At 46.0% G+C, this 27,244-nt stretch overlaps 1 protein-coding gene across 1 annotated transcript in view; it reads left to right on the forward strand.

Annotated features, from left to right (window-relative positions):
• The window catches only part of LOC144498895 (ethanolamine kinase 1), a 422,701-nt gene that overhangs the window by 259,925 nt on the left and 135,532 nt on the right, over window positions 1–27,244 (forward strand). Inside the window, exon 6 of the mRNA XM_078220756.1 lies at window positions 17,290–17,450. Within this exon, the coding sequence (XP_078076882.1) occupies window positions 17,290–17,450 (161 nt within the window). The remainder of the gene's footprint in view (window positions 1–17,289; window positions 17,451–27,244) is intronic.

Raw genomic sequence — 27,244 nt, forward strand, 5'->3', positions numbered from 1 at the left:
GGAGGGGGAAATTTAACACCTCGTGTTTGCCTAGCATAGGAAAGTAGTATTTTTGTTCTAAGATTGTATGTATCTGCAAATCGGTCATTCACAACTCATGAAATACACTGCACGAGTCTATTTCATTTGCTCCAGAAGTTGCAACCAGTAAAAGGAAGAGATCCTGTAAAATTCAACTTGTGAACATATTGTATATTGTTGCTCTTGTGACAGTGATCCATGTAACATAATTAGCGTTTGACAGGATTGGAAGAAATTAGCTCACTTGGCATTACCACTGTAATTTTTACAGTTTTTATTTAAAATGTTGGTGTTTAATTAACTATTTACTTGTTTGATTAGTGGAAATCAACTTTTATTATCTCGTACCCTGTCCTATAACAGAGTTTATCACTTAAATAAATTTAATAATCTCTGATGGACAAAATTTATTGTGCCAAGTTTTATGACTGTCTTTATTGCTGCTCATTTATTTCTGAATAGTAAAATGTTTGTTGCATTGTAAATTCTGAATCACTGCCATTCAAGGAATAGAACCACTGGTAAAATAGGGACAATGAGGGGTTGTTTTGTATCCTGTATAAAAGGAGTTATTAAAGGATCGACCCAGCTTCTTGCGGAGCTGTCCAGAGTACAGAGGAAGCCTACCCAGAACCAGTGGCACAGGAAGGCTTGAAGGGCAGACCAGCCGGTTAATTGTTACAGATTGAAAAGTTCCTAAGGCAGGCTATAATTAGTGATTCTGTCACTTGTGGCTGTTCCGTCCCATACATAGCCAATCTTGTCTCCCCTCTTTCAATAAATTGGTCCAGTATGTTGTCGACACCTTCCACCCCCCATGCATGTAATGCTTTCTTCTGCTGACTTCCCTGTTGTTAAAGTATATGTTGCATACTTTTTTATTATCCAGTTACTTAACTCTCTGATGGAGGTGTTGTAGCCTACCACTGGATGTCAATGTGTGTCTCTTGAGATGGAGGTGTTCCATCAACTTCCTCTGCTGGGTCGACACACTATGCGGGGCACGTTGCAAGTCATTTAGCCGAGTGATTTAGTGGGATAAATATGATGCCCCCCGTGAGAGACAACTCCATGATATATGCCAATTCCTGCCATTCCTTTGATACAGGACACTGTATTAGTACGTCCTTGAGCAGACTACTGGGCAGAAGTCAGGATGGCGAAACCCTGCAGTAACCCTGCTGTTTAAGAAGGGAGGGAAGCAGCAGATGGGAAATTATAGGCCAGTTAGCCTGACTTCGGTCTTTGGCAAGATTTTAGAGTCCATTATTAACGATGAGATCGCAGAGTACTTGGAAGTGCATGATAAAGGAGGACTGAATCAGCACGGTTTTGTCAAGGGGAGGTCATGTCTGACAAATCTGTTAGAGTTCTTTGAGGAGGTAACAAGGAAGTTAGATAAAGGAGAACCAGTGGACATGATTTATTTAGATTTCCAGAAGGCCTTTGACAAGGTGCCGCATAGGAGACTGTTAAATAAGTTAAGAGCCCATGGTGTTAAGGGTAAGATCCTGGCTTGGATAGAGGATTGGCTGACTGGCAGAAGGCAGAGAATGGGGATAAAGGGGTCTTTTCAGGATGGCAGCCAGTGACTAGTGGTGTGCCTCAGGGGTCGGTGCTGGGACCACAACTTTTCACAATATACATTAACGATTTGGAGGAAGAAACTGAAGGCACTGTTGCTAAGTTTGCAGATGGTACAAAGATATGTAGAGGGACAGGTAGTATTGAGGAAGCAGGGGGGCTGCAGAAGGACCTGAACAGGTTAGGAGAGCGGGCAAAGAAATGGCAGATGGAATACAATGGGGAAAAATATGAGGTCGGGAAATATGCTTAGGAAATCAGAAACACAAAGGGACTTGGGAATCATTGTTCAAAATTCTCTTAAGGTTAACATGCAGTTTCAGTTGGTAGTTAGGAAGGCAAATGCAATGTTAGCATTCATGTCGAGAGGGTTAGAATACAAGAGCAGGAATGTGCTTCTGAGGCTGTATAAGGCTCTGGTCAGACCCTATTTGGAGTATTGTGAGCAGTGTTGGGCCCCGTATTTAAAGAAGGATGTGCTGGCCTTGGGAAGGGTCCAGAGGAGGCTCACAAGAATGATCCCTGGAATGAAGAGCTTGTTGTATGAGGAACGGATGAGGACTCTGGCTCTGTACTCGTTGGAGTTTAGAAGGATGAGGGGGGATCTTATTGAAACTTACAGGACACTGCAAGGTATGGATAGAGTCGACATGGAGAGGACGTTTCCACTAGGAGAAAAAACTAGAACCAGAGGGCGCAACCTCAGGCTAAAGGGACGATCCTTTAAAACAGAGATGAGGTGGAATTTCTTCAGCTGGAGAGTGGTGAATCTGTGGACCTCTTTGCCGCAGAAGGCTGTGGAGGCCCGGTCATTGAGTGTCTTTAAGACAGAGATAGATTGATTAATAGGGGGATTAGGGGTTATGGGGGAAAAGCAGGAGAATGGGGATGAGAGAAATATCAGCCATGATTGAATGGCGGAGCAGACTTGATGGGCCGAGTGGCCTATGTCTTATGGTCTTATAGCTCATTTCAGCCTATCCCCCAACATATTGAAAGTAGAAAAGGCAATTGTATGTGGGATTTAGGAAGGATGTTATTAAACTGGAAAGGGTGCAAGAAAATCATAAGGGGTTTAGATAAGATGACTAGCCCAAAGTCTTTTCACCAGGGTAGGGGAGTCCAAAGCTAGAGGGCATAGATTTAAGGTGAGAGAGGAAAGATTTAAAAGGGACCTGGGGGGGCAACTTTTTCACACGGAGGGTGGTGCACATATGGCATGAGCTGCCAGCGGAGGTGGTAGAAGCGGGTAGAATTACAACATTTAAAAGATATTTTGTCGGTTAAATGGATAGGAAAGGTTAGAGGGATATGGGCCAAACATCGGCAAAGCGCAGTTTAAGAAACCTGGTCGGCACGGACAAATTGGGCCGAAGAGCCTGCTTCCATGTTGTATATCTCTGAACTCTATGGGTGGGATTTTATGGCCTCGCTCGGGCGAGATCGTAAAATCCCACCCGAGGCCAATGGAGATTTCCGTTCTGGAAAATTCCGATTCCAGGGCGGGCGAGGTGCTAAGTTTTCGCTTAATGACTTTCCTGGCTGTGCTCACCCCAAAACCGAAAAATCCCGCCCAAGGTCAATGGATCTTTGCATGATCCGCCCGCCCTCCGCTCGCTACGATTCCCATGGTGGGTGGGATGGGAAAATCTCCCCCTACGACTCTACTTAAGGTTTCTGTAGTCTCAGCCAGGATATTTATCAGAGAAATTACATTTGGGTTTCAAACTTCACCAGTGTGATTTCCACTGCAGGTGACCCTCAGTTGACCAGTCTCTCCACAATGGTTCAGTTTGGAGATTAATCATCATTACTCTAATAACAATAATGGATTTCTCTAAGGGTGGCCTTCGACTTTTCAGGATCCTTGGCATGCACACAGGGAGTCATTTGTTCTGAAATGTGGATCAGTGAAGTTTCCTCCCCCAACCTTGCATGTATGCGATACAGAGGGTTGTCACTGGGTAACTCTGTCAGTACAGGGATGAGATACAGAGTATGCAAAGGAGTAAACTTCTACCTATTCATCTACGAGGTAGTTCCAAGCAGATTTTTGCATCTAATCTAAGTGAAACTGTTCATTTCTTTGACTTACCTGCGAACTTGCTGTTGGATTGAAAATGGGAAGATTATTAATGGACAGTAATGGATGACACAGCCATCATTTTTAACATGATAATGAATATGACCTGAAGTGAAATTATGTGATAGTTGTCCATTTAACAGCATTGTTTTCCCCTCCACTCTTCCAATGACTAACATCGTAATTTATGGAAGGTATTATAATGAATGAAGACAGCATTGTTATGACATACAATTCACTGGTGTGACATCCAGAAGTTTCCTCCTGTAATTAATCATGAATCATTAATCATGCAGTCATTATCTTCTATTTTATTTTTAATTATTATAAGTATGTATGATAGCTGAGCTTTATGAATAGTGACAGTGATTGCCAGAGTTAGGAAGGTTTTTTTTAGTGTTATTAACCATTTGGCCTCAGCAATCTACATGCGTTCAATGAAAAGAAACCAGGCTGCTTCATAAAACAAAAATTGAGGATAGAGAGTGCAAAACTGTCACCTTTACAGTCAAATGCAATGTGAATTGTTTAGAAAAATATGATAAAGTGAGTCTGTTGATAGCTACATTTATCGACCACATGTGTGGTCCCCAGATTGGCGGTATACAACCAGCTGGATTCATTCTTGTCATTCGTGTGAATCAAACAAATCAGTGTTCATACCAGGACCATGTTAAGTTTGAAATAATCTTAACCCTGACAGGCCTTAATGGAAAATGATTGTCTCGTTGTACACAGAAATCATCCCTGTTTGTGTGTAGTTTACACGTTCTTCCCCTGTCTGCGTGGGTTTCCCCCGGGTGCTCCAGTTTCCTCCTGCACTCCAAAGATGTGCGGGCTAGGTTGATTGGCCATGCTAAATTGCCCCTTAGCGTCAGGGGCCTAGTGGGGTAAATAGGTGGGGTTACAGGGATTGGGCTTGGATGGGATTGCTGTCAGTCCAGGCTCGAAGGGCTGAATGGCCTGCTTCTGTACTGTAGGGATTCTATGATTATGTGATTCTATGATCCCAATTAGTGCGTCACGAAAGGAAAGTAAATTCCTTTGCATGGTGCACATATTATCACCCATTTTTACCGTCTGGGGATCTGTGGTGTTGTGATACATCTTTATTTTGTTGAGGAACTAAGGTGGAGGTCCCAGGTTCATTTTGCACGATGCGATCCAGGGTGAAAAAAGTGGGAAAGAAACCAAGAAACACTCTGCGGGATCTTGAGCCCTTCTTCACCGCCCAAGGGAACGGCGGCGCGGACTGAAAACGCAGAGAGGTTGGAAAAGCGTGATTCTCGCCAGTCAGATCGCGTATTCCAATTTTAAGAGAACTCGCCGGTGGAATGATGTGGAACACGCCGGGGAAGGGCGCGAACCTAAATTGAATGCATCATTAGTGAGTACTCACGTCGGGTATCGAGCCCACACCGAATATTCAGCTGGCACCGGCGTGACATTATGTCGATACCATTTCCAACAGCTCTACATATTAATCTTGTACCACCACTTCGGAGGGGAATACCAGAGGTGAGCTCTTCTTAATGCTCCTTACCCTCCCACCACATCGAGGTGCTTCCCCAGGATCTGCAGCTGAGGCTGAGGAGGCCTGCTGAATTCCACGCCCTGTTGCTGGAGTGTGAAGAGCATGGCAGCGAGCGGGGGGGGGGGGGTTCCATGGTGATTGGGAAAGAGGGCCTCCTCAGGCAAAGGCCTAAGTGGCTGGGTGAGGTGGAAGTGTGAGGGGTGTGCGAAGTGGTCTGGAAAAAAGATGGCATGAGGCACACTTACCCTGGCTGAGCGAAGAAGATTGTTTATCTTTTTTGCGGCACTGCTGCCCTGTCCTCTTCTGGAGTGCGCTTGCACTCATCACAGCTGCCACTGCATCCCAGGCGGTGGTGGTGACCTTGGTGGGAGGCCTTCTCCTGAGTGCATCGCGCCCCTGCTCCACTCCATCAAGAAGCCCGGTCAGGACTCTGTCTGAGAATCATGGTGCAGGCGTCCTGGGTACCATCGCCTGCAGTCATTGTGGAACAAGTGCTGGGGAGCCGTTTATATGGAGCTCCGCAGTGATCGGCATGATCAAGTGGAACCGTGGAGGGTGAATCAGAGGGAGGGCACTGCGAGTGCGGCACCATTCTCATGGTCATAAAACGTTTTGTCAATGAGACTCAAGACTCGGTCAGAAATTATACCAGAGCCATTGGCACGATTCACTCCATTTTTCTAGCCAGAACTGACACTGCCAAATTCTGGTATGATTGCCCCAATGGTTAGATAAAGTAGAATGTAGGTTTCCTAAGCATGGAGAAGAATAGAGTGATTGAATTAGATAAATAATTCTGCAGTTGTCCAAAATATGAGCACATATATATACATACACATGCAGGTTCGGAATGACAAGGAAGAACATTACAGTGTGTTAAAGAGAACGTTGCTTCACAAACAACACACAATGCAGAGTTTATGCTCCAAGCATGTGAGTGATATTTTTGGCTTAAAATGGTGCCAATTTTCTGTCTGTTATATTCCACAGACAGGCAAACACACCCACAGAATAATAGAGCAGATAAAAGTGCGGTGAATGGTGATAGCGAGACTCTGATCATTTTTGGAATGACTCACATTTGTAGTCCAAACACCGGAAGCTTTGAGAGAAATAGTTGGAAACTTCATAATTATATTTTAACGGCATTTACTGCTTGACACCATTTCCATCTTTTTTGCTGCAAGTGCACAACTTAAGTTCCCTGATATAAACGCTCCGGTTCATTAAGCCGTGCCTTTCAATAAAAAGGTATCTAAAGGGCTAGTCAGCAACTTGTAGGTGCAATTTAAAAGAGAATAACTTTACTGCCCTTTTTTTTTATTGTGTTGTCGACTCTGTTGAAGAGACTTTTTGGCAGGCTTTTGGAAAAACCGTTTGCTGAGAATCTATCTGTTTCCATAATGACTGCTGCTGTTGTCGGAATCCCTGTTTATTTACGCAGCCTGTAACAAGGAGGAGGAGGAGGAGGAGGGATGCAAAGAATAAGTGGATAGCGGAAAGGAGGAATGTGCTTCTCTGACATTACACTCCAAATGGTACATATAAACATTGAACGGAGAGGCTGTTGCCTTGTATGTTGCAAACTGACCTGGAACCAGACTTTACGAAAAGTGCGGTCCTGTCAGTGGCTGTCAAGTTCACATCAGCTCTGGACTTCATTGCCTCAGGCTCATTTCCAACTGCGACAGGGGATATTTGAAATATCAGTCAATCTGCAGGCCCCTGATGTATTGAGCAAGTGATTTCTTGCATTAATTTTTAAAGTAAGCTCCTTTATCTCCAAACCCGTAGACAATCGGCGAAAGCAGGCGACAGTCCTGGATTTCCCAAAGTCCATGATGTCATCGAATGTACAAATCTCATTCTGCGTGCCCCTGGCCACAATGCAGCCCATGGACTGCAAAGCCTGCCACCCGGGCAGCTGCTCTGCAATCGGCCTTTCGTGCAAACAGTTAAAAAATTTGAAGGAGAATCATAGGAGGGAACCTTACCAGAAAAATGGCAGAGTGTTGTTTCTGGTGCGAAATCAGAGAGTTTTGCCCCATTCACCCTTCCCCCGATCCCCCCAAGATCATTGGCCCCTTCGTCCCATCTCCCCCACAATCATCAGCCCCTTTCTTCAACACCACCCCCCGCCCCCGTTCATTGACCCCTTTCCCCCATGATCATTGCCCCCTCCCTTCCCCCAATCATTGCCCCCCCCCACCCCCACAGTTGGAGCCGGCACCCATCCCCTCCCAACAACAGCCTTCTCCCATTGCTGCATCCCCTGCTCCTCTGTCTGCTCCTGGCCACTGCCACATCCAAATAAATCCCCTTTTCCTCCACGAGGCTGCCTGCCTCTGGGCACACGTCAGCACTGTCAGGTCAGAACTGCCAGGTTGGCACTGTTAGGGCATGGTGCCAACCTGGCAGTGCCAATTTGTGCCAGGGGCAGTGCCAGAAGGCATTGCCAGCCCACTGCCTGGCTATGTCCTTCTCCCATGGGGGCTATACTTACCTTTACACCCCCAGGGAGACCCCCACAACAGATTCATGTCTAGGCGAACATGTTGTAAACTGCGCTGGCATGGCGTCACATTGGCACGATGGAGGTCAATATCTGGAGAAGGGGTGAGTTAATGATATGGAAATATATTGAAATTCATGTATAACTGCATCACGCCCGTCAAGGACGTGAACCGGATGTTGTCGCCAGCGAGGGGCAGGGAATATCCAAAATCGCAATCTCGTCGGCGAGATCTGAGACTTCTGGATCTCGAGCCCCCACTGGCATTTGCAGAGACAGCAAATGGACTCAAGATCACACCCCATATTGTGGAGCACTGGTAAGAGAGCAGGGGAGTGGGATCAATTTGATAACTCTTTGAAAAAGTGGGTACTGGAATGATCTTCTTCACCCGTGTTTGCAGCAGTTCATGGTTCTATGAAAGGACTGAGCATGATGGGTCTCCCAGAACCTCTCTCCCTCTTGTTATGCCATAATTTTCCTGCAGAAAGAATTGAGCAGGAGGGCCCAGGACATTATCCTGAGGAACTCCTGCAACAAATTGTATAATGTGAGAATATGTGAACTTGTCCACATTGGCAGGAAGAATAGGAAAGCAGCATATTATTTAAATGGGGGGAGTTTGAAGAATGCCAGGTGCAGAGGTTCTCCTGGCACATGAAGTACAAAAAGTTGGTACGCAGGTACAGGAAGTGATGAGGAAAGCAAATGGAACTTTATTGTTGGTTACAAGGGGAATGGGACGTTTCAGTACAATTTACTGGTCATTGGTGAGAGAATGGGCCAGATTTTACCAGCGCGTTGCGCCTTGGGAAAGTCGAGGGTGAGGCGAGTAGCGCGATCTGCGCCCGCTTGCGCGCTGGTTCCCCCTTTACCAAGGCCCGAAAATGGCTGCGATCAGGACCACGCCCGAAACGGGCACAACGGCCATTTAAATGCATTTAAATTGACTTAATGGGCTGCACGCCCAACTTTAGCAGCACTTCCTCCTTTACCACCGTGTTCGCCCATCTGGAATCGGCGTGAAACTGGTATAATTGGTATAATTAAACTTGTATAATTGGTATAAATAAGTCAGATTCGGGCGCTTCATCAGTGAGGGTTAGTGAGGAGGTAAGTGCCGAGCTTACGACGGCTCTCTGCTTGAGATCGGTGGGGGGGGGGTCTGCTGCCACTCTGCCTGTGATCAGTGGGGGAAAGGGGGGTCTGCTGCCACTCTGCCTGAGATCGGTGGGGGGAAGTGGGGTTTGCTGCCCCTCTGCCGGAGATCATTGGGGGGGGGAAGTGGGGTCCACTGCCACTCTGCCTGAGATCGGTGGGGGGAAGTGCGGTCTGCTGCCACTTTGCCCGAGATCAGTAGGGGGAAGGGGCCCACGATCGGTCTGGGAGGGGGAATAAAAGGGTCGGTAATGTTGGGGGGGTAGGGCAATGTCTGTAGGGGCCAGGGGGAGGCATTATCTGGCCCGGGAGGGGTGCGGCAGGGCAACAGCATTCTATCATTTTTTTTCTGCGCATGCGCAGTTGGACGTGCCAATCGGAGCTGCAGGGTTTCAGGCACGTTAAGCCCCACCCACAGGCTTGTGCAGCACGATTCGGAATCGCTGATATTTTTTCAGGCAGAGTGCATATGGGGTCTAAAAGTCGGATCTGAAACACTCCCAATTTCAAGTCTGCCCAGCACTTAGAATCAAATGGTAAAACAGGGCCCTATGGGTGGGATTCTCCAGCCTCGTTAGACAGCCCACAGAATGGAACATTGGGCAAACATTGGAATTCCTGACTGGTAACAGGACAGCTGGGATTCACCTGAACCTGCACCAGCGGTAGAGTGGGTGGTAACCTGATAATTATGCAAACCCGCTAATTATAACACAATTACCAGGTTTGATTCACCAGCCTCGCCGCACCCCAACCCACCATTCAGTCGGCCTCCCAGCGAGAACAGCAGCGGGCTTTTGTTGCTGAGGAGGGACATGGTGTGCTGAACCCCTAGGGTCCAGGATTGCACCACTAACCCCTCAGTAAAGAGGGGCATCCTCCCCCCCACCACTCAAATCACAGTTCACCCTCCTACCTGCACAGCATTCAGGCCTGAGGGTGAACCAACCCAACTCCCCCTCAGCCCCTCTCCTCCCTCAGATCTCCTGCTCAGGCCCTCTCCTCCCTCAGACCCCCCCACTCAGGCCACACGCATGGTGTATAACAATAAATAAAGAAAACTTATGTCAAACATGAAGGCCCAGATTTTGCTAATGTAATGACTGCAAAACTGATAGAACTTTCTGTCATTTCAGCTGTTGTAAACTGATAGAATCCTCTGCCACCTGCATGTGCGGAGCTAATAATGGAGATTTAAAAGTTGCTGTCACTGATTCCTGAACCTCCATATGGTGTACCGTTGAAGTCCCAGTAATGTTTAGCAATCACTTGAACTAACATTGCTTTAAGAATACCCCCAAAAGTTACTCCTCCTTAATGAGATGAAACAGAGTTTTTTTTATAGAGTGCTAAAACAACATTACGCCTGCACAACATCTCTAGCCCTGAAAAACTAATCTAATATTTCTGGAATATCAAGTTTCTACATTATTATAAAAAAAATTAATAGGCTTTTAATATAATAATTTCTTTAAGTTTGCTTGTGATAGTTTAGCTTTGAGTCTCATAATTTCAGTCGCGGGTGGGGTGCACAGAGATGGGAGAATTTCCATTGGTTGCCTGCAGTTTGAATTGTCATTCTGGGGGTCAGGCTGGATTAGATGTGGGATGACTTCCTGCCCTCAGAATGAGTGCAGAGGCTGCCAAATGCAGAGGCAGGTTGGTTGAATATGATTTTTTAAATGCTTAAAAACAGCCTTACCCTTCACTGCACTCATTCCCCACACACACCCCATGCCTTATCGATGCCAAACTATGTCACCTCATGCCTTTACCCACCCCGATGACCCCTCGTTTCCCCCCATGCTAACACATGCCCCTCTAAGCACCCTCTTTACCCATCATACCCCCATGCCAACCATACACCTCTACTCACCCCCGACCTCTCATTGACCCTATGCTAACTCATGTCTTCCACTCATCCTCATACCACTTTCTAATCCCTATGCCAACCCATGTCCCCACCTATCCTCTTTTTTGATTTGATTATTGTCCCATGTATTGGTACACAGTGAAAAGTATTGTTTCTAGCGCACTATACAGACAAAGCATACCATTCATAGAGTACGTAGGGAAGAAGGAAAGGAGAGGATGCAGAATGTAGTGTTATAGTCATAGCTAGGCTATAGCATTGTTGGAAAGTTTAAAAGAATTAGAGTAGAGTTTTAAAAGCATAGAACAAGAGTAAAAGATAGAATTAGAGGGTATGCTAGGGACAGCTCGCAAGAAGTCGCCTCGCTCCAGTGCCATCTTGGTCCTTTATGCCAAGTTAGTGCCCAGTTATGCCAACCCATGCTTACCCTCTTTTCCCTTATCCCCTCTGCCAGTTCACCTATCCACCATGGGCAAACCTCATTCTCATTGATAAAAAAAATCACTACATGGAAATTCCTTCTACTAATCTACCCGGACATTTCTATCAGTCAAACTGCTCACTTAACAGGCACCCCACTGTGATAATGCTAGTTTGTAAAACCAGTCATTGCAGCATTAGTCTAACAATAATAATCTCAGAGTTATGTCAACAGACAGAATGAAATATCAAGTGTTGATTTTTTTTTGAGCTCCACACTTTAAAAAAAAATTAAAGCCCAGAAGAATTAAATCCTTTGGTTCTTTGGCAACTTCAAGATTTCGAATAAGTTTATAGAATTTCGCGCACAATGATGTCTACTTTTAATACTCCCAAGAGGTGCCTTATCGCTTCTGAAGGATACCTTACCTTTCCCTGCTGAGGTGTCCTAGGACCATATCCATAGGGGTACCATACCTCCCTAAAAGGACACTCTGGCTACGCACACAAATCCACCAAGTTCAGAGCAGCCCTTGCCTGGTCTCATCTGCACAGGTTGAGCTTCACACTCCAGGACCAAAATCCCACTTCAGTGGAGGCAACTGATGAACTAAATGGCCAGCTGTCCCCAAAAGATATGCATGCATGAACGCTGACCCCAATCTAGTCCCCCTTCTGCAAAAATAGGAAATGCCATGTGTGATCTTACAAAAAAAATTCTAAGTACCGAACGATATAGAAGATGGAGAGTTTCAAACCTGTTTTTTGGGTGAGTTTTAAAATGCTATCTTGTGATACTCTGTCACTTTTTTTGGACAGAAGAGTGATTCTCACTCTAGGGGGAGTGGATGGAGCCTAAGCTCACCAGTGAAGCCGGCTGCAGACTGCTCGGGGCACCATTGCGCAGGTGCCCCGATCTCCCAATGAACTGGGAGACCTCTTGCCACCCAACACCCCTCTCCCCATCATCGGTGGCAGTGTAACCTCCCACCCATGGGTCGCCGGCATTGGGGTATCGGCATCCTGTCGATGGGTCCCCCGTAATGATCCCCTTCACAGCTCACCCTGCACACCCCCATCCCCCCCCCATGCTGGTCTACCAACCCACTCCATCTCCGCCAGTCGCTCCTTGTGCCAGTCTCCCCCCGACATCCCACCGATCACTCCCTATGCCAGTCTTCACCCTCCCTGCTAATCCCCCCCTGCAGAGCTCCACCCCTGCTAATCACCTCACCCCTGCCTAGCTCGCCCCCTTACAGAATTCTCCCCTTGTCCCCCCACCTTGCAGAGTGCGCTTCCCCCTTTTTCCTCATGTATATCCTATTTTTATTCAGCACTCTGTAAATATTTGAAAAGATGAATGATAATAACTGAATTTTACTTCCCGGTTTATTGTCTATGAGAGCTCTTCAATGTGATTGGCTGTTTCGCCTGCTTGATGACATCACTGTTTCTGAATTCTTGGAGACTTAGCGCCAGAATCAGGATGACTTTGTGAAAAAGTAATTGAGATTGCTGGAACGTTGTGCCTTCTCTTTGCTGCTGACCACCTGATATATATTCCAACAACGTGCCTTTACAATGCCATTAGTATAGCAAAATGTCCCAAGACACTTCATAGGAATGTTATTAAACAGGATCTAGCACTGAATCACAAATAACGACATAATGGCAGGTGACTAAAGGTTGGTCAAATTCTTAGTGAGTGTCTTAAAGGAAGTGAGTGACATAGAGGTTTAGGGAGGGAATTCCAGAGTTTAGAAACTGGATGGTTGACAGCATGACTAACAATGACTGTGTGATGGAAATTTGGGTATAAAAGTGTTTCTAAATACACACTGACTGCCCAGGAGTTAGATTTATGTTCCCTCCTCACAACAAAATAAATATTAAGGCCGGAATTCTCAGGCCGTTCATGTCAGTGGGATCTTCCTGTCCTGGTGATGGTGCACCCCAGCCACAGGTTTCCTGGCAGGGTGGAGTGGAATCAGTGGAAAATCCCATTGACAGCGGCGGCAGCAGAAGAGCCCTCTCCCAGCAAGCGGCGCTCCACCTCCCGCTGCCGAGAAACAAGCAGCGGGGAGGCCAGAGGATCCCGCCCTGAGGATACTTAGTTTAAGAATTCTACCTCACTGTTTAGGCTATAAGCCCATAAGACCATTAGATGTAGAATCAGAGTTAGGCCATTCGGTCCATCGAGTCTGTTCCGCCATTCAATCACAGCTGATAAGTTTCTCAACCCCATTCTCCCTCTTTTTCCCCGTAATCTTTGACCCCATTTACCAGTCAAGAACCTATCTATCTCTGTCTTAAATGCACTCAATGACCTGGCCTCCACAGCCTTCTGTGGCAGTGAATTCCATTGATTCACCATCCCCTCTGACTGAAGCAATTCCTCCTCACATCAGTTCTAAAGGGTCATCTCTTTGCTCTGAGGCTGTGCCCATGGATCCTAGTCTCTCCTACTAATGGAAACATCTTCCCCACGTCCACTCTATCCAGGCCTTTCATTGTGCTGTCAGTGTCAATGAGATTCCCCCTTTGAAAAATGTAAACCTGAAATAGGGACTTTAAAAGTTCTGAAATGCTCTGTACTGGCATCAAGCATTCAGAATAGTCACAAAACACAAAAAACATTCTGTCACGTTTGTTCTTTCTATTTTTGGAAGAATGAAATTAAACGAATGATGGAAGATAAAACCATTGACGTTACAAGAAAGTGCTGAATTTGCAAGGAACATGGCTCCACCTGTCATTGATATTGCATTGCAATCCACATTCATACATAATCGTCATGATTCAAAGCTCAGATATGAATGTGGAAAAGAAAACATGAAATATTTTGAAAGTCAAGAGAAAATGATACAAGAAATTCTCAGCACTGCTATCTTGACATCAAGGTAGTTCCCACCTCAGGATTACTGATTCCAAAAGGACAGACTGCCAAACTTCTGTAGTCCCGTACTGGTTGCATTTTTACAAAGATAAATGATTATCTCGGTGAAATAAGCGTGTTTCTGCAGGACATCCTTAAGCTCCAGCAACCTATCCAAATACAAAATGAATTAAAGTTATTTCTCTTTATTTAAACAATGAGGAATGAATGTTGAACCTAATTGTGCCCAGATGATGTCGTCCCCGGTATCGCTCACAATAATAAAAAGGTTCATAAGTAATTTAACTTTTATTGGTATCTTTCTGTACTTTATTTCCAAACAAAAAAACCAATTCAAACTAAGTACAATCATGGTCCCCACATGAGGGACAAACCAGATCCAAGCTGACAAGACAGGATTGTGTCCCATCTTAGACTCGATCAAATAAAAGTTTAAAGTTAAAGTTTATTTATTATTGTCACCAGTAGGCTTGCATTCACACTGCAATGAAGTTACTGTGAAAATCCCCTAGTTGCCACATTCCGGCGCCTGTTCGGGTACACTGAGGGAAAATTTAGCATGGCCAATTCACCTATCCTGCACATCTTTGGACTGGGGGGGGAAACCGGAGCACCCGGAGGAAACCCACGCAGACACAGGGACGAGCTGACAAGGTGAGACATTGCACCCCCTCCTAAGTTTGATCTGGCACTTCATTTTAGCCAAAAGGCCGAAATGACTTTGAAATATTGCATCAGGTAGAGCCTCAGTTTAACCTCATTGGCTACCCTTATCCGTTATTCTACCCTAGCTCAGGCAAACCACCATCGCAGGCATCAGCACACCCCAAGTGCAGTGGGCTAGCCTCGTCCTCTACCTCTTCCCCTGTCTGATCATGGTTTCACCCCTGCCAGGTACAATGATTTATCAACATTAGGTCAGCCTGAGAACGTGAGGGGCATTGCAAAGTGGGATGATCAATAACAATATTGTGAGGAGCCTTTGGGACAGGGAGAATTGAGAGGGTGACACGGGGGTCTCAAATCATTGCCTGGAAACGTTCTGGGAACATTGAGACAGATACATGGCATTTTGCATTCTATGATCTGGGAACAATGAGGTGGGATGTCCTGGGATCTGGTAGAATTTGTCAAGGCTCTGAGGTCTACAATCCCTCAAAGTGCAGTTCAGGGATTTATGAGCACTTGGGGGGAGGGGATTGTGGGATGCAAAAATTAGGGAAGACGGATCCAATGAAGAAGATTGTGGCATCCAGAAGATCTGGAAGCATTGGCAGGGGCAAACCTCAGCTTTATTTGAGGGTTGCCAAAGACTCATTTAGTATTGGGGTTTAGTGCATAGTAGGCTTGAAGGGAAGTTGCACTAAAATGGCTATGGCCTTTTTCAGACCATTAGCTTCCTATGCCACCAGCTTTCTTTTCTCTCCCATCTAATGCCTCTTTTGTCCACCAATCCCTTCAAACACTTTCCTGTTGTCAGTTCTCATCTTGAATCATCCATCTAATGTGCATTTCAAGTCTTCAATAATGACAGATTTCCGTTAACAAGCAAAATTCACCTCATAATTATGCTTAATAATTCACAATTTAAAACTTCCCAGTTTTTGTACAAGAAAATAATTAAGTTTTCTCTCAGAAAAGATTTTTTTTTCTAACTGACTTTTGACGCAAAATGAAGATGAGAGGGGTTTGCAGTCTTTGTCACAGATATTAGCCATTTAGGAGGAGCCCATTAATTCAACAATTTATCTGCCAGGTAAGATTAGGTTTCTTGGGGAAGGCAGCTTAACCCCTAGTCAGCTTTTCCACGGAGAAAAACGGAAAAATTCACAGTAGAGATCAGCTTTCCAAGTGGCAGCCAAGGAAACTACAACTCGAAGCCTTTAATCATAATCGTTGGTTAAGATTCTAAAAGCTAAAACTGATCAGTTCATCATTTCTTTTCTTTTTAAAAAAAAGGTGGAGTTGTTATTATTTCAAATGTGACATGCCGACAAAATAATTCTCAGGCAATTCATACTCCAGTTTGTTCTGAAATCTTTTTGGACAAAACAAATTCTCACAGGAAGAGGAGATGCATCCCTCTGCTTCAACTTAGGAATCTACTGATGCATGAAAAGTGCATATGCTCAGGATGCACAGATTGTATGTTGGGAAATTCTGCAATCTGCACATTTTCAGCATGTGTAGATATGGGGAACAACCATTAACTTTATCCTGCATGAAAATATTCAATGGAAGAGCCTGATGCCTTGAAGTAAAAAAAATGCAAAGACAATTCAGTATGTATGTAGAAATCACATTATTTTGATTTTTAAAAAAAATCTTGCTTGAAACTTCATTTGGGATGTTTGAAATTTCTGCTGGTCAGGAGAAAACTGGCCGATGGAATTGTTCCTCACCAAGCATTTTACGTGATTCAATTTTTTTATTTTATTTTTATTTATGCTTAGCCCTTATGACTGGTCATTCAGCATTGATTGTTTCGTAAATCCTTAGTTGTTTGTTTTTAGTTACTTTTGATTCACACGTTCCCCTTCTTGTTCAGCTTCAATTTGTTGCTGTTTTACTTTGAAACAATTAACAAAGTGTCCGGGATTTTACCGCAACGCCCGCCCCAGAACAGAATTCTCTGTTGGCCTCGGGCGGGATTTTATGAGCCTCACCCGAGCGAGGCTCAAAATACCAGCCAATGTGTCTGTGAGAGAAAAATGACTTTTCAATTGCACATGTGTGCATATATTAGATGTCACAATGATTGGTCTGCAGTACAAAAGAGCACCAGTAGCTTTATAAAGCACCTTTAAGAGAAATGAAAGGTGAAAATTGACACATTTTGTACTTTGTGGGCTGTTAGCTCCTCTAGGCATATTTCTCTCTCTATGTACAGGCTGTGTTTTACAAGTCACAACTTACAGTTGTGGCTTCTAAAATGCAACCTGCACACAGAGTTACAACTTCTCTTGATGAACTGATGAAGTTGTGTGCAGCCTATTTATTTCAATGCATAACACATCCCATATTACTACATGGCTGTGCACATGCTGTCTGAAAGGGAGCATTGCGCTGAGCTCTCAAACAGGATCTTGGAACAAATTGCACTGATGATATGCTTGGCTCAGCTGTAAATTTCACTCCTGAGATTCAAGATTACTCCATGTACAATCATTTCAATGACTGTAAGAATAAAGATTTTGCTTCTGTTTAGGGGTGAGTGAATTGGATTTCAGCATGTACCCGCCGAAGGAAATGCAGTTAGAGTGGCTCACATCCTACCTGCGGGCATATAAAGAATATAACGGCTGTGAACCAGTTGTCACTGATCTGGAAGTGCTGAAGCTCTATGTACAAGTGAACAAGTTTACTTTGGTGAGTGACAAGTGTTTAGCACGATTTCGATGTTGTAAATCGGGGCAATGTGAGAATGATTTTCAAGTGAATGTCAAGAACCTACATTGTCCTTCCAGTTGTTTTAACATTTCGGAACATTGCTGGAACTGGGGGAAATGTAGGGATGAAGGCCAGTGTCAAAAACAGAAAATGCTGGAAAAACTCAGTAGGTCTGTGATGCACCTCAATGAGCACCCGGAAACAAGGCTTTAGTTCTGAAGGCTTTAATACATTAACAATGAAACTACTAACACAAATTCACCCGTTCAGACTGAAGGGGTCCTGCCGGAGCAGGGGGTCTTATACCCTGCCACCGGAGGCGGGACCCCACTGGAGTGTGCCATGATAACACTTAGGACAGGTAAACACCCTATCCCAACAACATAGTACAACCCCCATAACAACAACACCCTAGCCCAACAGTAACACAATAACAACCCCAGTGGTGAACCAACGATGGTTCACCACATTCACCCCTCCTTTAGGAACCAAAGGTGGCGGGGTGGATGAAAACAGACAATGACAAAAAAAATAACAGGATTCACAAGTCCAGACGGTCTGGAGGACCACACCGACGCTGCGATCTTCTCAACACCGGTTGCGAAACCGGAGCAGGTGCTTGCGGTGGCTCTCTCAAAGCAACATCTGGCTGTCCCCTCAAAGACTCCCGGGCCGGCCGGCCCTGATGAGGCGATGGTGTAGGGGATCCTGGAACGTTTGGTGGTGGTGGTGGTGGTGATGATGGTGGCGCCGATCTCCGAGTCTCAGGCAAGCTGTACATGGGAGTAAAAGTGTTATGCACTGGTCCCGGTGCTGACCGCGCCACGTCTGGGGAAGTAATGAGGAGTAGTGGATCTGTGACTGGGGGAATAGGAGCGACAGGAGTTGCTACGTCCCCTGCGGGCGCCAGGTCTCTAATGGAGACAGTGTCCTCTCGCCCGTCAGGATATGCCACATAGGCATACTGAGGGTTGGCGTGGAGGAGTTGGACCGGTTCGACCAAGGGGTCGGACTTGCGAGCCCTCACATGGCGCCGCAGAAGGACGGGTCCTGGGTACGTCAACCAGGCTGGCAATGAGGTCCCCGAGGACGACTTCCGAGGGAATGAGAACATCCTCTCGTGGGGAGTAGCATTGGTTGCCGTACACAGGAGGGAGCGGATAGAATGGAGCGCAGTTGGAAGGACCTCCTGCCACCGGGAGACTGGAAGGCCCTTGGATTTCAGTGCCAGTAGGACAGCCTTCCAGACTGTAGCATTCTCCCTTTCCACCTGTCCGTTACCCCTAGGGTTGTAGCTCGTGGTTCTACTAGAGGCAATCCCGAATGAGAGCAGGAATTGCCTCAAGTCGTTGCTCATGAACGACGAGCCCCTGTCGCTATGAATATAGCAGGGGTACCCGAACAGGGTAAAAAGCTCACTGAATGCCTTGATGACGGTGGCAGTCGACGTGTCCGCACAGGGGAAAACAAACGGAAACCGGGAAAATTTGTCTATTATGTTAAGAAAATAGACATTCCGATCCGTTGAGGGAAGGGGGCCCTTAAAATCTACACTCAGCCTCTCAAAAGGGCGAGTGGCCTTGACCAAATGTGCCCGGTCTGGTCGATAAAAGTGTGGTTTGCATTCTGCGCAAATCCAACAACTTCTAGTAACTGACCTGACCTCCTCCACCGAGTAGGGTAGGTTGCGGGCTTTTATAAAGTGGTAGAGTCTGGTGACTCCAGGATGACACAGATCATTGTGGAGAGCCTTCAAGCGGTCCTCCTGCATGATGGCGCATGTTCCGCGCGAGAGGGCATCCGAGGGCTCATTGAGCTTCCCTGGACGATACATAATATCGTAATTATAGGTGGAGAGCTCAATTCTCCACCGCAAGATCTTATCGTTCTTGATCTTGCCCCTCTGCGTGTTACTGAACATAAACGCCACGGATCGTTGATCCGTGATCAGGGTGAACCGCTTACCTGCCAGGTAATGGCGCCAGTGTCTGACTGCCTCCACAATGGCCTGAGCCTCCTTTTCCACCGCTGAGTGCCGAATCTCTGGGCCTTGAAGGGTGCAGGAAAAAAACGCAACGGGCCTGCCTGCCTGGTTTAGTGTGGCGGCTAGGGCGAAGTCCGATGCATCACTCTCCACCTGGAAAGGGATGGATTCATCCACCGCGTGCATCGTGGCTTTCGAGATGTCGCTTTTCAAAACCTTGAAGGCCAATTGGGCCTCCGGCGTAAGTGGGAAGGTCGTGGACTTAATGAGCGGACGAGCTTTGTCCGCGTAGTTGGGGACCCACTGTGCATAATACGAAAAGAACCCGAGGCATCTCCTCAGTGCTTTCGTGCTAGCGGGCAAGGGAAGTTCAGTGAGTGGGCGCATACGGTCTGGATCAGGGCCAATGACCCCGTTTTCCACCACGTATCCGAGGATGGCTAACCTACGCGTACGGAATACGCACTTCTCCCTGTTATAGGTCAGATTCAGGCGAGATGCAGTGCGTAGAAAGTGTTGGAGATTCGTGTCGTGGTCCTGCTGGTCATGGCCGCAGATGGTGACGTTATCCAGGTACGGGAAGGTAGCCCGCAACCCGTTCTGGTCCACCATTCGGTCCATAGCACGCTGGAAGACCGAGACCCCATTGGTGACACCAAATGGAACCCTGAGGAATTGGTATAGACGACCATCCGCCTCAAAAGCCGTATATTGTCGGTCCTCTGGGCGGATGGGGAGTTGATGGTAGGCGGACTTAAGGTCTATGGTAGAAAACACTCGGTACTGCGCAATCTGATTGACCATATCAGAAATGCGCGGGAGAGGATACGCATCCAGCTGCGTGTATCTATTAATGGTCTGACTATAGTCGATGACCATCCGAGGTTTGTTCCCGCTTTTGACTACCACGACCTGCGCTCTCCACGGACTAGCACTGGCCTGTATGATCCCTTCCTTGAGGAGCCGCTGAACCTCAGATCTAATAAAGATCCGGTCCTCAGCGCTGTAACGCCTACTTTTAGTAGCGATGGGCTTGCAGCCAGGTACCAGATTTTTAAAAAGGGATGGTGTCGTGATCTTCAGGGTGGATAGATTGCACGCGGGGCGCTTTGGGCAATTTGGAGGCTGCGGCTGGTTCCCTACTGCCAGTGAAGGGAGTGGCCCACCGTACTGTAGGATCACACTCTTCATGTGGACCATAAAGTTTAGTCCGAGGAGAATTGGCGCGCAAAGGTGAGGTAGCACAAGGAGCCTGTATTGCTCGTAAACTGTGCCCTGTACCTCAAGAGTTACCATACATCGTCCTTGGATCGGTACAGACCGGGACTGTGATGCCATGGAAATTGTCTGTTTGGCAGGGAGAACCCGGAGTCCACACCTTTTAGCAGTTTCAGGGTGTATGAAACTTTCGGTGCTCCCACTGTCAAACAGACAATTCACAGTTCTGCCACTAACCTTTACCTCCATCATAGAATGTTCCAGTCTGAAATGCCTGGTCTGATCCAGAGAGATCGACGCCACCGTTGGCCCCTGGGCGTCACTGCATGCTGCCGATGTGGATGCTGAGGACCCCTGCTGGTCGCTGCTGCATGCTGCCGATGTGGATGCTGAGGACCCCTGCTGGTCGCTCCTAGTCGTCGTGGACCATGATGGCCGCCCCCATGAATCGCATGTGGCCGAGGGCTCCAAGCGCAGCGACTCCTGGTGGTCTTCCTCCTCCTCTGTCTGCCACGATGGCGCCGTCCTGAGATCGCACGTGGTCGGACCTCGTGAGTACTGCAGCGCCGAAGGAGATGGTCTCCGTTCTGGAGGGTTACAAGCTGCACTGCCGTTTTTAGGTTTGGACCTGCAGACTTTGCTGTAGTGGCCTTTTTTACCGCACTGGCTGCAGATTGCCGTTCTTGCCGGACACTGCTGCCGTGGATGCTTGGCCCCACCGCAAAAATAGCATCGCTGGCCACCTGAAGCTGCCGCCGTCGTCGAATCGATCTGGGAGCGCGGGTTCGCGGGGCGAGGAGGGAGCAGAGCTTGCTCCAACCACGTTGACTGCACGTGGTCCTCGGGGTACAGCGCCAAGCTCTTCGACGCCGCCTCCAACCTCACGGCCATCCCCATTGCCTGGGTCAAGTTGAGTTTCCCCTTTTCTAATAATTTAAGTCTGATGTACGAGGACCCTACCCCTGCTACGAACGCGTCTCGGGCGAGGTCTTGCATGTACTGCTCGGCGGAGACATCCTTACAGTCACAACCCCTGGCAAGCTGCAGGAGTTCATTGGCGTAGTCTTCTATGGTCTCGCCCGACTGCCGACGTCGTGTAGCGAGGAGATAACGAGCATGAATCTCGTTGGGTGGCGTAATGTACCTATTCTTTAGGAGCTCGACGGCACCCTGGTAAGTGGAAGCTGCACGAATGGCTAGGTAAATCGTGTCGCTTACCCTTGCGTGGAGGACCTGGAGTCTATCACTGTCTGTAGTGATAGCTACCGAGGCTGCCAGGTAGTCCTCGAAGCACTTCCACCAATGTTCGAACGTGTTAGCTGCACCGACCGCACGTGGGTCCAGTGTCAGACGATCCGGTTTTAGGATCTGCTCCATATTCTCAGTTAATGTATTAAATTGATGCACCTCAATGAGCACCCGGAAACAAGGCTTTAGTTCTGAAGGCTTTAATACATTAACAATGAAACTACTAACACAAATTCACCCGTTCAGACTGAAGGGGTCCTGCCGGAGCAGGGGGTCTTATACCCTGCCACCGGAGGCGGGACCCCACTGGAGTGTGCCATGATAACACTTAGGACAGGTAAACACCCTATCCCAACAACATAGTACAACCCCCATAACAACAACACCCTAGCCCAACAGTAACACAATAACAACCCCAGTGGTGAACCAACGATGGTTCACCACAGTCTGACAGCATCTGCGGAGAGAGGATAGATCCAACATTTCGAGTCAGGATATTAAAGGCTTTGATGAAGGGTCATCCTGACTCGAAACCTTGGCTCTGTTCTCTCTCCACAGATGCTGTCAAACCTGCGGAGTTTTTCCAGCATTTTCTGTTTTTGTTTCAGATCCCAGCATCCGCAATATTTTGCCTTTATATGAATATTTGTGTGTTGCATTGCCGCAAACCAACAGTGCTCAGGGTGTATTGGCAGTAATATATAACACTGCAAACGGAAAACAAACAAAGTAGAGCCATTACATAGCAAAGTATTAAACAGGATCATACTGTGGTACAAAAAAGTGTCCTTTATAACAAACATTTATGCGATTGTGTGTGGCATGAATACTTAAAACTTTGTCTGTATAAAGATGCAAGAGAAGGAAATTAGCATTCATATTCCTTGAAAATTTTGATAATCCACTCCTTTTAAATCATATTAGGCTACATTTCAGAAGTAGTTCATTAGTGGTGAAGTGCTTTGGGATATCCTGAAGATGTACTACATTGTTAAATATGTACAAAAGACGAAAGAAAGCATTCATATTTATACAGTACATGAACTTGCGTGCATACATATGCGATTAATTTCTTTGATGTGCGGGACGCTTGGAGAGCAATTATTGTCAAGTAATTGTTCTTACTTGACCCAGCAAAATTACCTCCAAAGTGACTCTTTAAGAATAATATGCTACACTGTGTAAAGCACCATGTGTAACCGGGTGCCCAAGATCTCAATAGTATCTGGCACAATAAATAGAGGAAAATGTTTCCCATTATTTATTCAGTAAGTGTTGTGAGGCTTCCCTGCTACCGTAGCCCTTTCCTGATAGTGTGAATCTGACTTGCCATATCAACAGATAGTACGAAGTCTCAGAACATCTCTGTACTCAGACTGCTTTTTTCCCAGGAAAAATGACTGGCCTGGTATCTCTAAATGTTATCAGAACTTTGAACTGCTATAGCCAAATTATTACTATTCCCCACTGCAGTTATATCTTCTGTATTTACCCTCGTACACAAGAATGCTGTGAAGGCAAGTGCATGTTCTGGGAATGCTGTTCCCTAAGGTTGCAGGGGAGAAGCAAGAAGCATCTCTATTCAGGCCAAGCCTTTCGTGGAAGAAAAGCAAGCACATATCCAACGAGGGTACCTTTCACCAGGTACCAAAGAATGTTTACCCTCTCCATCCACTCAACTTGCAATCCTGTCTTAGCAGAGGGTAGCCTTCTTCAAAAAGATGCACCCTCCTTTGCTGCAACTCCTATAATCAGACTCCTATAGCCTTGGTCATAGCATTTAATTTATGACAGAAGTATCAACTGAGCTGTAGTTAATTGGATGAATAGAGTCCCTACAGTGCAGAAGGAGGCCATTCAGCCCATCGAGTCTGCACCGACCACAATCCCACCAAGGTCCTATTCCTGTAACCTTACAAATTTACCCTGCCAATCCCCCTGACACTAAGGTCAATTTAGCATGGCCAATCAACCTAACCCAGACATCTTTGGACTGTGGGAGGAAACTGGAGCACCCGGAGGAAACCCACGCAGATACGGGGAGAACGTGCAAATTCCACACGGACAGTGACCCGAGGCTGGAATTGAACCCGGGTCCCTAGAGCTGTGAAGCAGCAGTGCTAATCACTGTGCCACTGTGCCGCCCCATGTGTTGTATGACAACCCACGTTATGCCTGCCTCCCCAAAGTTGAAAGTTCCACTCATTCCTAATAAAGGGGAACAGTTTCTCCACCTTTCTCCTTTCAACACAGGTTTGATTTGCAGGTCCAAACATAATTTCCCTCCTTTAAAGACCAGTCGATTTTCAGCTACCACTAGCAGTCATGGTCTGACATTCTGTGCACATGTTACAGGCACAAAGAGCCTATTCTGTTGAAGATGAGAGGCTTGCCTTGAAAATACAGCAAGACCAACGTCTCCATTCCCCTGCCCCACCTCAGCTGTGGGAATATCCATCTCAGACATTACATAGAATTGCACAGAATGTATAGCATAGAATCTAGCCATTCTGGTGTAATGCTCCAAACAAACCAGCCCTCTTCTCTAACCCTACCTGCCTAATCTTAATTAAAATTAATTGAAGTCCCAATTAGTAAGAAGCAATTGGATTAATCTTTCGAATTTAGATATTTCTCATCTTTGTTTCCGGTTGTCAAACAATTTTAAAAGAGAAATAATAATTTTGACAAATCATTTCCATCAGTAATTTAAATGCAGTAACTATTGTGAATGTAGGGAACAGGCATCTGCACAACAACCTGCAAGCAGTAATGAACATGAATTTACTTTTGTGATATTGGTTTCAGGGATGTTATGCAGGACACTGGAAGAACTCTCTGGACAGCTATGTGGAACATAGGAATTAGGAGCAGAAGTAGGCAAATTCAGCCTTTCGAGCCCACTCCGATATTCATTCGGATCATGGCTGAACACTTCCGGGTCTCAAATCCACCTCCCCACCTGTTCCCCATATCTCCTTATCACTTTTTAAAATTAAAATTGTATCTGTCTCCTTCGTGAAAGTACTACCAGTTGTTGGATGCATATCCATTAGAATTTAAGTATTTGGGGTTCAGGAGAAGGAGATAGATATATTCAATGATTCAGACTCCACTGCGCTGTGGGGCAGCAAGTTCACAGATTCCCCACCCTATGCAAGAGGTCGCTTCTCGGCCTTTTGGCTAAGATCAAGTGTAGTATGGATTGGATGCTGCACTTGATTGAGGTCATTGGGTTACATTGAAGCTTCATATGTTTCATATGAAGCAATTTTTAAAAGCGGCATCTCGGCCTTTTGGCTAAGATGCAAATGAGCTCAAGTCTTGGAGGAGGAACCTCCCCCTTCTCCAATCAGCTTGGCTCATGTAGATCGGGCCCAGGACAGGGTGGTTTGGTCGCTCGCCCTGTCTTGTCAGCCTGGATCGGAAATGTCTCAACTTGTTGAGACTCTGAATTGGATTTGATTTGATTGAATTGGAAAAGTATTTAAAAAAAGAGGTCGTTCCTCCTCATCTCAGTTTTAAATGTACCGCCTCTTAACCTGTACCTGTGACCTCTTGTTCGAGATTGCCCCATAAGAGAAAACATTTGGTCGACATTTACTTTATCAATCCCTTTTGAAATTTTATATACCTTGATCAGATCCCCTCTCATCCTTCTATGTGGCATCACTTGGCTTTTCACATTGTTCTGATGATACCCAGTTTGTACTAAATGACATTTATTTAACAATGAATTCTTTTCTAGTGTTGTTACGGCGAAGACTGACAAATGGGGTGTTGACTTCAGGGTAGCTTTGCACTTTACAAAAAGGTTTTGTTTTAAGCGGACTTATGACATTAACAAGCACCCTTTCATGGGATTGGGTTTCGAACTAATTCCCAAGAGGTTAAAAAACATAACTTGCAGTATTAATCATGTTATGTCACATTACAATATTGAATTACAGTATTGCTAAATCCATTTGTAATAGCTCCTGCAGTATATGGTAATTGAGTCGTTTTGTTCCATTTACTTGCCTCCTTCACACATCAGTGGGTCATCACGTCAGCAGACTGGAAATGGGAGTAGGAGTGTGTTTTCAGTTCAACATTCTTTTTTCAACAAACACTGTTAAGTCATTTAACCCGCAGTCACATTCATTTCCTCAGAATGTCTCAAATACAACCCTGCCTCCCATATTAATATTCAATTTCAGCTCTCCCTTTGTCACATTTACCACATTTCCTTGAACTCTCATGCTGCCCCAGATTCATCACTTCTCTTTTGACAAAGACTTTAATGCTGTAAACTACTCGTGTACAATCGCATCCCTTTGAACTTTGGATCTGGATTTGCAGTTGCCAAAATAAAGGTTTCTTGAATCTGAAATTCAAGAAATCAAGAGCAGGTTGCAAGATAAAATGAATCTTCACAAAGAAGTAAAGAATTAAGTTTATTTAATTAATGTCACAAGTCGGCTTACATTAACACTGCAATGAAGTTACGGTGAAAATCTCCTTGCCGCCACACTACAGCACCAGTTCGGGTACATTGAGGGAGAATTTAGCATGGCCAATGCACCTAAGCAGCACATCTTTCGGACTGTGGGAGGAAACCTGCGCACCCAGAGGAAACCCACGCAGACACGGGGAGAATGTGCAGACTCCGCACAGACAGTGACCCAAGCTAGGAATCGAACATGGGTCCCTGGCGCTGGAAAACAGCAGGGCTAACCACTGTGCTACCGTGCCACCCATTAAATGAATGCACCTAAAATTGTGGACTGGACTAAAGAAATTAAGACGCACCGCCCTTTCTCCTCCAAACAGACAGAGTGGACTACCCAGATTTGACTACAAACTCTATGGTATATCCTAGAAAACTGAGTTCAAGCCAATCCTGTTGGTCTTCAGCAGGATGCAGCTGAATTCTGACAGTTTACTTTGGTTTCCTGAATGATCCAAGAAAATATGTGTACACTGGGGGCGCGTTGGGTGGGAGGACATTGTAGGAGGGAGGATGAAAATAAATTGTGCATCTGAATTCTTTGTTGATATAATGGAACAGGTTTTGGAATTTGCTTGTAGTCCAAGCAAAGGTCATGGGGTTTAATTGCTTTCCATCTGAGCACGGAAAGGGTTAATCCAACATTCTCTGTATGCTCCTAAAATAAGACCAGACTATAAATCACCGCGGACTACATTTGAGCTAAGATTCCACTAAGACCCAATATAGTACTTTGGAGAATTGCTGGTAAGTAACAGTTGATGATTGTGAGATCATATTTTGAAGTTTCTTTTCAGCCAACTGACCATGGACATGTGGAGCATGCCAAACCTT

This window comes from Mustelus asterias, chromosome 9 (genome assembly GCF_964213995.1).
Source record: "Mustelus asterias chromosome 9, sMusAst1.hap1.1, whole genome shotgun sequence".
Lineage (NCBI taxonomy): Eukaryota > Metazoa > Chordata > Chondrichthyes > Carcharhiniformes > Triakidae > Mustelus > Mustelus asterias.